At 40.9% G+C, this 12,972-nt stretch overlaps 2 protein-coding genes across 2 annotated transcripts in view; one reads left to right on the forward strand and one right to left on the reverse strand.

The window, feature by feature from the left end:
- Nucleotides 1-1,530, reverse strand: part of RELCH (RAB11 binding and LisH domain, coiled-coil and HEAT repeat containing) — a 153,116-nt gene extending 151,586 nt beyond the window's left edge. Inside the window, exon 1 of the mRNA XM_042780237.1 lies at nt 1,011-1,530. Coding sequence (XP_042636171.1) covers nt 1,011-1,530 — 520 coding nt within the window. The remainder of the gene's footprint in view (nt 1-1,010) is intronic.
- Nucleotides 1,531-10,704: 9,174 nt separating this feature from the next.
- LOC103192547 (GPI ethanolamine phosphate transferase 1) overlaps nt 10,705-12,972 on the forward strand; it is a 110,689-nt gene continuing 108,421 nt past the window's right edge. Inside the window, exon 1 of the mRNA XM_007935542.2 lies at nt 10,705-10,925. Coding sequence (XP_007933733.2) covers nt 10,705-10,925 — 221 coding nt within the window. The remainder of the gene's footprint in view (nt 10,926-12,972) is intronic.

Consider the following 12,972-nt stretch of genomic DNA (forward strand, 5'->3'; position numbering starts at 1 on the left):
CAGTCAAGTGCCTTAGGCAATACACCCGATTACAACAAGGTAAAAAAGTAAATTCCCGATTTGTGCAGAAAAAAAAGACCTGCTAGGTGGTGGGCAGCATAGTGGAGAAAGCATTTGCCTGCTAACCAGAAGGTCAGCGGTTCAAACCCACTACTTGCTCCAGAAGGAAGAGGGGGCGAACTGCTTCCTTAAAGATTTAAAGCCTCGGAAACCCAACGAGGGTCGCTATGAGTCGGATTCAACGCGATGGCAGTGAGTTGTTTTTTTTTCGCTGAAGTGTTGGAACAAAAAACGTGCAGGCAGAAGGTGCCTGAGCTACTCTTTGGATTTCCTTTAAGTTTGGAAACCACTGAAATTAACGCACTGAAATAGAATGGAATGTACTTATTCAAACAGAACAAAACCTATGCAGCAGAAACCCCAACTTCTGAGTGAGAAAGTCAGCCCAAAGACAAAGGGTCTTAAGGGTGAACCTGACTTTGGAAAGAGGATCACATTTCACAGTCTTTTCTGTCCAGTCTTTGCTAATGATACCCAGGAGAACACGAAAATAAACAAACAACGTCTTTGCCATCAAGGAGCTCGCACTGTCGCGAGTTAGTTACTCCTGAACTAAAGAATTACTGAGAACATGTATTTTAAGAATCCCTATTTCCTGGTAGCATGATTCGGGAGACTGGAGAAAAGGGAAATACGCTTAAAGCTATACACCAGTTTACAAGGCAGTCTTTTGCAGTCTCAGAATAACCAGTTAAGTAGAAACTCTTGATACTTCATAGACACCAACACCAAGAGGGCAGCCAGGACCAAGTGCGACTCCGGCCAAGGGTTGGAGGCAGGCTGCACAGCGACTGCCAGATTCTTCGCTCTCACTGCAAACCATTTCCCCCCCGACTCTCGCTCTCCCGAAACGTTCCCACTCTCCGTGCCCGCCCAGAAATACTCCTCCATCACCCAGCTTCTTACAATCCCAACACCCCGCCGGAGAGGACCAGGCAGCATCCACTTACTGAGCTGTCCCCCGCCAGACGTAGTACTCGGCTCCCGGCCTCCAGCGCCTCCGACGCCGGCTGCTCCCGGGAAGCCCGGCGCTCCCACCCCAGGCGGGGTCCCGCTCTGCCTCTCGAAGTTGCCGGGGTTGGAGAAGTAGTCACGCAGCCGAGGCAGCTCGCGGCCGCTCTCCAACAGCTCGGTATGCAGCTCCAGGGCCGTCAGCAAGTACTGATCCCGCAACAACTGAGCGGCGATCGCATCAATGGACAGTCGGGCCGGGGTGTCCCCGAGGCCCCCCAGCGCCACCGCAGCCGCCTCCCCAGGGAGCCCCGTCCGCACACTGCTCCCTAAAGCCACGGGATCCTGTGGCGACAGCGAGCCCACAGAGTCAGGATCCAGGCCACCCCCGGAACCCAGCCGAAGTCCAGACCGCCGCTCCTGCGTCGCCGCTACCTCGTCGTCATCCTCGTCGGTATCGCTGAGGAATGGATTCACGCCGCCGCTCCCACTGCCACCTCCAGGCGCCATCGCCGCCATCTTATTCTGTCAGAAGGGTGGGCTCCTCCCTGACTGGCCCTGACAGGCCGCGGCCTGAATCTCCCCTAAACCTCAGCGTGCACTGCGCGTCTCCACTGCCAGGGCCTGGCTTCGTCCCGCCTCCAGGCCTGGAGACCAGGCGTGGCTCGGAGGCAGAAGGTCCTGATGCAGCAGCGCCCCACTGCCTCAGCCGCGGCTGCACTAGCAGCCCGGCTCTGTAGGCGTCTTCCTGGTCTCCGGTCCCGCGAGATATCGTTTGTGTCCTCCTCCCCCTCGCGGCCCCACCCCTGCCGGAGCCCCGCCTCAGCCCCGCCCATTCTCAATGCCAGAGAGCAAGGATTGAAGGCCGTGTTCCCTGCTCAAAAGCAAACCCCGCCCCTAACTCATGACTGACTGGCTGATGGAGGAGGCGGGAGCAGGAGCTAAGGGGGCGTGGCTGTAGAAGTATCGCGAGAGCAGCTGCTGAACCGGTAGGAGTTGTGGGGCGTTCCGAGGTGCGGGGTGGTTGAATGGTGACTTGAAGAAACTCTCTTGGCTAGCGTTTCGTGGGGCAGAGGGAGAGCTGCTCAGAGCTTTAATGGCCTTCCGCGCTGAGGAGCCCTCATTCCCTAATCAAACCTGACCCACATGAATCCCGGGTAGTGGCTAGTGCGCTGAGGCGTGGCGACACTGCAACTGCCACTTTGCAGATGCTTCACCTTTCTCGGTGTGTGCTGCCAATTAGTGACGTTTCTCCGTCCAGGTAGCGAGTGTCCTGGGCAGGAGTCAGAATTTGGCTTCCTTTTCTTTCCATCCCGCCTGTGCCCGCTGCTCCTAGAGGCCTAGCGACAGTCCGCAGGGCGAGCGCGTCCCCCAGGGATCAGCCCTCCGGCGGTGGGACAAAGCAGTCAAGGGAAAGTGGGCCCTGAGGTTTGGAATTTCCGGCATCTGTGACACCCTGATAACCTCGACTGGGTACTCGAAACAACCAAACTCACTGCCGTCCGTGCCGACTCAGAGCGACCCCTCCTTGGGTTTCGGAGGCGGTATCACTACGGGAGTAGATTGCCCAACCTTCCTTCCGAGGAGTGGCTGGTGGGTTTGAACCGCCAGCCTTCTGGTTAAAAGTCAAATGTAGGTGCTAAATAAACACACAGGATTTAACACACAGATCGCACGACAGAGACCCTTGAGCATATCAGTTTCCACCCCCTCCCTGGAGAGATAAGTAAACTGAAGTCTAAAGACTTTCATGATTTGGTCAAGTCAACTGCACTTGTCAGTATTGAAAGAAACTCAAGTCTCCACTCTCTTATGTCAAAGGCATTCTTTTTCCGTTGTGCTCTGTTTGTAGCATTCCTGACTCATCAATTTAGGGGGGAGTCAAGGTTTTGATTGTGAAATTTAATTATTTAAAAAATGTAATGCTTCAGAGTTGTGATTTCTTTGATCAAACGTTAGCACATTAAGTATATTCCTAATTGGGATTTTATCTTTTATGTCATTCCTTCATTACAGTTCCAGGTGGTAAAGGAAGAATTGTTCACTCAACAGAATTTCAGTCCCATTCCTGATGACTTCCATTTTCACACCCACACACAAATTGGCAGTTTTGCAGGTTTTAGGTTAACTTTCTTGTTGTACAGTTGGCAATACACACCAAAATAAACAGGTAGCAGTGATTATGACTATCATATGTTACATATTACATCGAAGCAGTAAAGTATCTCTTTTATTATCTCTGGAAAAATAAAAACAGAGCATTCTTATATAACCTTAGGTCAGGTTATTGGTTTACAGGTAAAAGTATGCCAGTAGATAAGTGTAGGCTTTCAGGCAGTGTTTTTGGCTAGAAGTATTTTTTTTCTTTTTTTAGAACAGTGTGTTAATATCAAGAAATAAAAATATTTAAAATTGGAACATTAGCTCATAAATATTTTTTGTACTAGACATTGAAGAAAATATGTGTGTGTGTAGGGGGGCAACCTCTGATCACAGGAAAATAGTATAAAGATAATGACATATATATCCTATTAGATATTTCTTAACAAAAGAGATTGTAGTTCATTATTTTAATTGAATTTTCCTGAAAGATTGGAACTGGAACCTCTTTCAGAAATGGAGGAATTCATGAATGGCATGAATAAATTATAGTTGGCTTCATATAACACACTAAACCCCTCATACCATCAATATGGAGAAATCTAAGACTCTCTCAAAAGTATGGACACTAGGAATCCTAAGGTATATCACTGATAATATGTTTATATGTATAAGTTGTTTTCATATTTTATATAAAGCATATATATAAGTTTTATATATATTTTATATAAAACTATATTGTTTTATATTTCCCTATCTTTAATGTGAAAATGACACAAGCCATGGTATTTTCAATTGCTTCATATGCATGTGAGAACTGGACAATGAATAAGAAAGACCGAAGAACAGTCAGTGCTTCTGAGTGCTGGCGCAGAATGCTGAAAAGTACCATGGACTGCTAGAAGAACTGACAAATCCACCCTGGAAGAAGTGCAGCCAGAATGCTCCTTGGAAGCGAGAATGTCCTACTTTGGTCATGTTGTCAAAAGGGACCATTCTCTGGAGAAGGATATCATGCTTGGTAAGGTGGAGGGTTAATGAAAAAGGGAAAGGCCCTCAACAAGATGGATTGACATGGTGTCTACAACGATGGGCTCAGCTATAGCAAGGGTCGTAGGGCTGGCACAGGACTAGGCATTGTTTCGTTCTGCTGTTTGAAGGGTCGTATGTAGGGTCGCTATGAGTTGGAGACGAATCAATAGCACCTAACAACAACAATGGGAAATTTTGAAATTTGCACTGAAGGTCTCTGTAGGACTGTGCTTATGAGGTGGAAGAACTTAAGTTCAGATCCCAATTCTACCAATTACTTTCTGTGAGACCTTGAAAAAGTTCCTGGCATCACTTGTAGCCAACTGTCAAAGATGATAATGAAAGTATAGAGAATTGATAAGGTACAAAGAGATAGTGTTTGTAAAGTTTTTGTCATGGTGTTTGGTACCTAAACCAGAGTTGACTCTGACTCATGGAGATGCCATGTGTGTCGAATAGAACTGTGCCCCAAAGGGTTTTCAGTGGCTGGTATTTCAAAAATAGATCACTATGACTTGCTTCCTATTAGATATGTAGTTTCCTAACTCTGCTTCCTGTAATCATAGACTCGTTTCTGTGACCTTCCAAGCCCATTACAAATCAATTGGCCAGTCTTCCCATTAGGTACATCTCTTTTACATAATACATGGAAAGGTTTTCTTATTTTCAAAAAACGTTTAAGAAATAGCATGCTCTAGCATTATTAATTATTACTGATAGCTACTTACAGTAATTTATTATTAATATTGTTAGAAAACATTTCTCCTTAGCAAGTTTACATTAATTGTGGCCTTTGCAGATAATGTTTTATCCAAATAACATGGATAGTCATTGAAATGTGTATATTAGTTATGAAAATTAAAAGACAACTTTTTTTATCAAGTTCTTCAAATATTTTATTTATATTTTTGACTTTAAGAGTCCTAAAATAACTTCAGGTAACATTTTAAACACAAGATTTTGATTGACTTAAAATTAGAGTAGCATCTAAATTTTATTATTTCTCAATGTGTGGTAAACATCCCACAAGTATAAGGGTGGTACACGAGCATGTGCCTTTTAAAATTTTTAATAGGCATTTTATTCTGAAACTTCTAAATGATTCAAATATGGCAAATAATTCAAAAGTTTCTTTTTAAATAAATCCAAATAAAGTGTGACTCTCTTTAAAGAGAAATATTAAGTGATAGTACTGCTTAAGAAACATATGCTTGGCAATAATAAAATAAGTAGTATGTATGTATGTATGTATGTATGTATGTATTTTAAGTTGAAGTGCCCTGAATCTTCACAGATTGTATAAGAGAAGCTAGGCAACCTCTAGTGGCTGTGGGTGCATATTGCATGTTCCTTAGAAATGATAACGTTAAATAATTTATTCAGCAAACATTTGAGTCTTTACTAAGTGCCTAGGACTGTATGGGTGCGTGCTGGAAATACAGTGCCAGGAGAGAAAAGATACAATCCCTGCCAGCTGTCATGGAATTATGATAAAGTGACAGACATACATTAATCCAAATACTATCTATGTAATTACAAACTAAAATAATGGCTTTGGTTTCTAACTTGGACTGCATAGTCAGGAAGGGTTCCTTGAGAAAGTGATGCTTATGTGCAAGGAAACATTATTGTTAGGTGCCATCAAGTCAATTTTTGACTCAGCTGACCCCACGTTACAAAGTAGAACTGCCCCAGAGGATTTTCTAGACTATAATCTTGGCGAAGAAGAGTTGATGCATTTGAATTATGGTGTTGGTGAAGAATTTGAATGCACTGTGTACTGCCAGAGGAACAAACAAATCTGTCTTGGAAGAAGTAGAGCCAGAATGCTCCTTGGAGATGAGGATGGTGAGACTTCGTCTACTGTACTTTGGTCTTGTTACTAGCAGCAACCCGTCCCTGAAGAAGGATATCATGCTTGGTAAATATAGGGTCGGGAGCTCTGGTAGCATAGTGGCTAAGGCACTTGACTGCTAACCAGAAGGCTGGTGGTTCAAACCCACCAGCCACTCCTCGGAAGGAAGATAGGGCAATCTACTTCCATAGTGATACTGCCTCGGAAACCCAAGGAGGGGTGGCTATGAGTCAAATCTGACTCGATGGCACATAACAACAAAAACAACAAATATAGGGTCAGTGAAAAAGGGGAAGACCCTCGATGAGGTGGATTGGCACAGTGGCTGCAACAGTAGGCTCAAACATAGCAACGATTGTGAGGATGGTGCAGGACAGGGCAGTGTTTCTGTTGTTTATCGGGTTACTATGAATCAGCTGACTCAGCAGCTCCTGACAACAACTGTCTTTACAGGAGCAGATCACCAAGTCTTTCACAAAGCCACTAGCTGTTTCTACTAACCTTACAGTTAGCAGCCAGGCACTTAACTGTTGTGCCACCAGGGTTTCTTATATAAGGAGGTATCAAGTCTCTATTGATGAGACAGAATTGAAGTTAGTTTGGGAGAGCATTCTACAGAGGGATTGTACCTATGAAATCTTCTAGCAAGAGAGGGCATGAGATACTTGAAGAAATAAAAGGCCAATGTAGTGAGATGCTATAAATCAGGGGGAATTGTTCTGAGATGAGTCTATAAAGGGAGGCAGAGGCCAATCTTTAGGACGTTTGTCATGTCAAGAATTTTGGTCCTGATTAGAATGGAGGTAGGGGCATTGAAGAGTTTTATATAAGGAATGAGATAATTTGCAAATACAGATTTGCATTTTTGTAAAGAAAATGAAGTAATATTCAGACTATAGTGCAGAATGTGGATCAGAGAGGGGTCAGAGTGGACATGGGGAGACCTATTGGTGCATTTCAGTAGTTTATGTGATAATGGTACCTTGGAGTACAGGAGTGGCAGTAGTTAAGACAAGTGGGTGGTTTCAAGAAACAAAAACCAGACAAAGTGGTAGGATTTAATATGGAGGAAGAAAGGGGTATGAAGAATGACTCCTAGTGCTCTGACTTGCATAGCTGAGTGGAAGGCATATCCTGAGATTGTGAACTCTAGGGAGTTATGAAGGTAAACAAGGTGTCTTAGTTCTCTAGTGCTGTTATAACAAATACTGCAAGTGGATGGCTTTAACAAACAGGAGTTTATTCTCTTACAGTTTAAGAAGTTAGAAGTGAAAACTAAAAGTGCCAGCTCTAGCAGCTGGGTGAAGGCCCCTTGACCTTGGGCTTCAGCTCTGCCTCTTGCTTCTAGCCCACTGGAGCTGGAGGCTTCTTGTAAGTCTTGCAGCTGCTGGCTGCAGAGGCTGACAAACTCAATGTTGACAGGTAAAATGCACAATCCTAAGATCAACAGGCGACATGGCAGAGCACTGGTTCCAGTCTAGGAACAATCCTAACATTGGCAGGCAACACGGCAGCCCTCATCTCAACCATTGAGATGAAGACTTGGGTGAATGCAGGATCTAGATGTGCCAAAAAGCTAGAGACCTTTCTCAAAGCTTCTCCTTATATAGGAAATAGGCCACATAATGGAGGTGATTATAGTCTTTTCATGGGGAGGGAATACCTACATCCAGCTGCCTAGCCACTCAGAACCACGGCCCAGCCTAGTTGACACAAAACCTTAACTACCACACTAGGTTATGAGAGATATCATGAGTTTGGTTTTAGAGAATCTCAATTTTAATGTCTTTGAAATAACCAAGTGGACATAGCAAGATTGGAGATAGATATGTGGGTTTGGGGCTATGATTTGTTGAGTCATTTATATATAGATGATAACTGAAGCCAAGGGTATGATTAAAAATTCTTGGAGTACAGAGTGAGAAGAGAAGAGTGCTTAGGACCAACTTTGGAGTAATAGACAAAATTCAATGACTAGATAGAGACCAATCTACATAGGTCATAGAAGTAAAAGGAAAACCAAGATAGTGATGTTCACAGAAGTCAAAGAATGAGAGCTATTACAAAAGGTGTAGTGAACAAGGTCAAATTGAAGGAGGAGTCAAAGAACATGAAGACTTAAAAGTAGCTGTTGGAGTTTGCAAGCTTGACCACCTTAGTAGAAGGTGTCTCTCTAAAGTAATAGAAACAGAGGCTGAAATAAAGTTGTTTGAGGATTAGGTGGTCAGAAAAAAAAACAGTCAATTATATTTAATCTTTTCAGCAAGTTTGACTGTGTTGGGGAGGAACGGGCAGTAGATTTTCCATTAATCCTTATATTTGTGAAATGTATCCTTGTCATAGATATGACCTAATTGATTTTTATGCTGTACAGTATTTCATTATGAATAAACTATTCATTTATATATTTTCCTGTTACTAGATATTATTTGCAATATTTGATTCTTACAAATAAAATTTTTACCTGTGTTTATTTCTGATGTGAAATTTTCTGAGTAAATTCTGGAGTGGTAACTATACTAATAATTCTGTTATTCAATTGGCTATCAACATTGAAAACATGAAATTAGATCTCAATTAGATCTCACAGCATATACAAATTTTCAGTAATGAAAAGTGAAAAGAAAAATTTTAAACATATGCGACCGAGGAATAAGAGAAGTTTTCTTAGACAAGACACAGAGAGCGTTCAGAAATGATAGGTTTGATGAATGGTATTACAATTTAAAACTTCTGTTTAACAGGAGACCATATGTATGTGTGAGTATAAAATCATCATTTACAAATCAAAGAAAAAGAGCCAGCAACCCTAACCCTCTCTGATCCAAGGATATGAATAGCTAATTGAAAGGATAGGAAACCAAATTGGTTGATAAAAACTGAAAAGATACTCACTCAGAAATTTATTCTTTCCTCAGTTTTGGAGACGAGAAGTTCAAAATCAAGGTTTTATCAGGTCACGTTCTATTAATGGAATTTACTTGCAGTATTGGGATCATTAATCTGAATTCCCAACTGGACAGGAAAATACATATTTTCCTTCCTGTTGCTTTAAAAAACTAATAATAAACTCAGCTGTTTGGAGTTGGATTTAAAAATTAAAATTTGAGTTGCTTTGTACTCTTTGTGTACAGTATTACTTATACTTCACATTTTTTGGTGCCATGGATAGTCTCATTTATTTCCCATGATCCTCCCAGCATGGAATAGGACTAATAGTATCTTTTTCGATGGACAAGGAAACAGAGAGGTAGTGTCTTCCCCAGGACTCCACTGTTGTTATCTAACTGTGTTGGCTTTTATAGTGGATACTATAGCTGTAAGAAGGCCAAAGTGCTCACGTAAAAGTCTTGTTTCACTACTTCAGTAAGCCTTTGAGCAGTAAAAAAAAGTTATATTATCCTTTAACACTTAGACTTTGGCACTTTATACAGAAAAGCTGTGCAATAGTAATGGGGAAAAGAAAAGAATATACTTCTGAGGAGTTATTTGTAAATGTGAGTGCAGGTGAAAAATGATACAAACATTTGCTTATTCATAAGCATGATAAGGTTTCCAGGATAAAGAGGAAGTATTTAAATCAATATGAGCTTCTGTGTATCTGAATATACCATACGTATTTTAGCTCTGAGTAGAGTTTGAGATTTACCTGAAAGGAATTAAGTTCTTGAAAAAATGGCTTTCTCTGGACAACAAAATGTCATACCTGGCCTTAGAAAACCTTATGAATAGCAGTGAAAAATCCTGTACTGAAGTCCAGAAAAGAGGATCACAGGTGACTTTTATGAACATTTTGAGCAATCAATTTGATGCAATCAATTTGATAACTTAAAGAAATGGACAAGTTCCTTAAAAGTTAGAAAGTACCAAAACTCACCCAAGAAATCATAGATCATCTGAGTGTCCTTACACTTTGAAAAAAAAAAAATGTATTTATAGTTAAAAACCTTCCACAAATAAAACGAGATTAGATGTTTTCATTGTTGGAATTCTGAGGCACAATGAAGGAGAAATAACACACATTCTATACAAACACCTCATAGAACTCTCTGTATAAGAAGTGTTAGATAGCTGAGTTATGTTTTCTATTTCATGTGTGTTTGATTTGACTGAACCCTAACTGATGTTAAGACTGGCTTGATTATTCTTGGTTCTTTGCTCCTATGCTATTTTTTATGAGCTTAGTATGTATATACATTTGTTATGAATAGCTTACTCATCAAATTGCTTTTATGTACTTGAACTTTTTTTTTTTCTTTTAAGTGCTCGTATGTACTTTATCAGCAGCCTGGGTGGGGAAAGTGGCTGCTAACTTCAAGGTTGGCATTTTGAACCCACTCGGTGGCTCCATGGAAGAAAGACTTGGCAAACTGCTTCTGTAAAGATTACAGCCAGGAAAATTGTATGGAGGAGCTACTCTGTAACCTGTGGGTTCACCTTGAGTCAGGACCAACTCAACATCAGCCAACAACATGTGTATTTTGAAATTTATTTTATTTCAATATTATCTCTCATTATTAAACAAACTTTATTTTTGCCCCCCCCCATGAAAGTGAACTTGTGACTTATGTAATATTTTAAATATATTTCCAGTCTACATGTAGTCATCAGAATGTGAAAATACATATGGTTGCATTAAGATTTACCCCAATTTAATTCTGTTCCCTCTCTCGGTTTTTCCTTAAGATTAACTCCTAACACTGGCTATGCTGCTGTTCTTTATCTTGGGATTGCTCGTACATCTTGTGTTCTTCGCCTCCATCTTTGACATTTACTTTACGTCCCCTTTGGTTCACGGGATGACTCCTCAGTTTACACCATTGCCTCCTCCAGCAAGAAGATTAGTGCTGTTTGTTGCTGATGGCTTGAGAGCAGATGCACTTTATAAGTTAGATGAAGATGGAAGTTCCAGAGCGCCGTTTCTCAGGTGAGTGTGTCAGCTAGTACAAAGCCATCTCTTAGAAATGTTATCTTGAGTTCAAGTGAAGTGTAAAATATCTGACTGTTTCTCTCACGTGGGACACAAAGGTGTTGACTGCAAAAGAGATAGTTGCCATTGTCTTATGGATTACCACTGTAATGCCAGTTTACTTCCTCCTAGGCATTATTTCTACTATTATAGAAGCTGACATCAGGTGACTTGAAATGTATGGCTTAACTGCCTAAACAGGATTAACCTGGATCAGATTTACTGATGTCTTTTTCTTAAAAAAAAAAAAATAAGCCTCTTAATTTTTCTTTTAATAACAAAAAACGTAATAATTGCAGTGGTATTTAACTAGGAAATAAAGACTTCAACTCAAAATACAACCTTCTATTAAAAAAAAAAACAACCCTTCCAATACTCAAAACCAAACTCCAAACTCACTGGCATCGAGTCAGACCTGACTCATAGCGACCCCTCCTTGGGTTTCCGAGGCAGTTATTACTATGGAAGTAGATTGCCCAACCTTCCTTCCAATACTATTTCACTGTTTAACTTTGGCCTCTGTTATAGCTTTGAAAAGAAATGTTTAATTTTTATGGACTTATGGAGGCACCACCCATCTGTCAGTTTGTTGTACTGTGGTGGCTTGTGTCTTGCTGTGAGGTTGGAGGCTTTGCCACCAGTATTTCAAATACCAGCAGGGTCACCCATGATGGACAGGTTTCAGTGGAGCTTCCAGACTAGACAGACTAGAAGGAAAGAAGGTCAAAGAATTGACCAGCGAAAACCTTATGAATAGCAGTGAAAAACCCTATGATATATTACTGGAAAACTTTATGAATAGCCCTGAAACATCATCCGATATAGAGTCGGAAGATGAGCCCAACAGGTCAGAAGGCACTCAAAATATGACTGGGTAAGAACTGCCTCCTCAAAGTAGAGTTGACTTTAATTGCATGGATGGAGGAATTTACTAATGTGGCATGACTCAAAACAGGAAGAAAAAGCTGCAAACATCCATTAATAATTAGAACATGGAGTGTATAAAGTATGAATGTAGGAAAATTGGAAGTTGTCAAAAATGAAATGGGACACATAAAGATCAATATTGTAGGCAATAGTGAGCTGAAGTGGATGGGTTTTGGCCATTTTGAATCAGACAACCATATGATCTACTATGCTAGGAATGACAAGTTGAAGAGGAATGGCATAGCATTCATCCTCACAAAGATGTTTCAAGATCTATCCTGAAGTATAGTACTGTCAGTGATAGGATAATATATATACACATACACAGAAAACTACTATTAGTCAAATTTACACACCAACCACTAAGGCCAAAGATGAGAAAATTGAAGATTTTAACCGACTTCAGCACTCTGAAATTGACTAAACATGCAATCAAGATATATTGATTATTACTGATGATTGAAATATGAAAGTTGGAAACAGAAGAATCACCAGTAGTTGGGAAATATGGCCAAAGTGATAGAAATGACACCAGAGATCAGATGATAGAATTTTGCAAGACCAATGACTTGTTTGTGTAAATACTGTTTTTCAACAACATAAATCATGGCTATACACATGGACCTCCCCAGACAGAATACACAGGAATCAGATCGACTACATCTGAAAGAGGTGATGGAGAAGCTCAATAATCTTCAGCCAAAACAAGGCTAGGAGCTGACTATGGAACAAACCATCTATTGCTCATATGCAAGTTCAATTTGAAGCTGAAGACAAAACAAATCCATGAGAATCAAAATATGACCTTGGTTATATCCCACCTGAATTTAGGGACCATCTGAAGAATAGATTTGATGCATTGAACACCAATGACTGAAAACCAGATGAATTTGGGATGACATCAAGAATGTCATACATGAAGAAAGCAAAAGGTCATTAGAAAGACAGGAAAGGAAGAAAGGCCTAAATAGATGTCAGAAGAGATTTTGAAACTTGCTTTTGAATGGAGAGTGGCTAAAACAAATAGAAGAAATGAAAGATAAAAGAGCTGAACAGAAGATTTCAAAGAGCAGCTTGC

This window comes from Orycteropus afer, unplaced genomic scaffold (genome assembly GCF_000298275.1).
Source record: "Orycteropus afer afer isolate SDZICR_OR568_19922 unplaced genomic scaffold, OryAfe1.0 scaffold00029, whole genome shotgun sequence".
Classification (NCBI taxonomy): Eukaryota; Metazoa; Chordata; class Mammalia; order Tubulidentata; family Orycteropodidae; genus Orycteropus; species Orycteropus afer.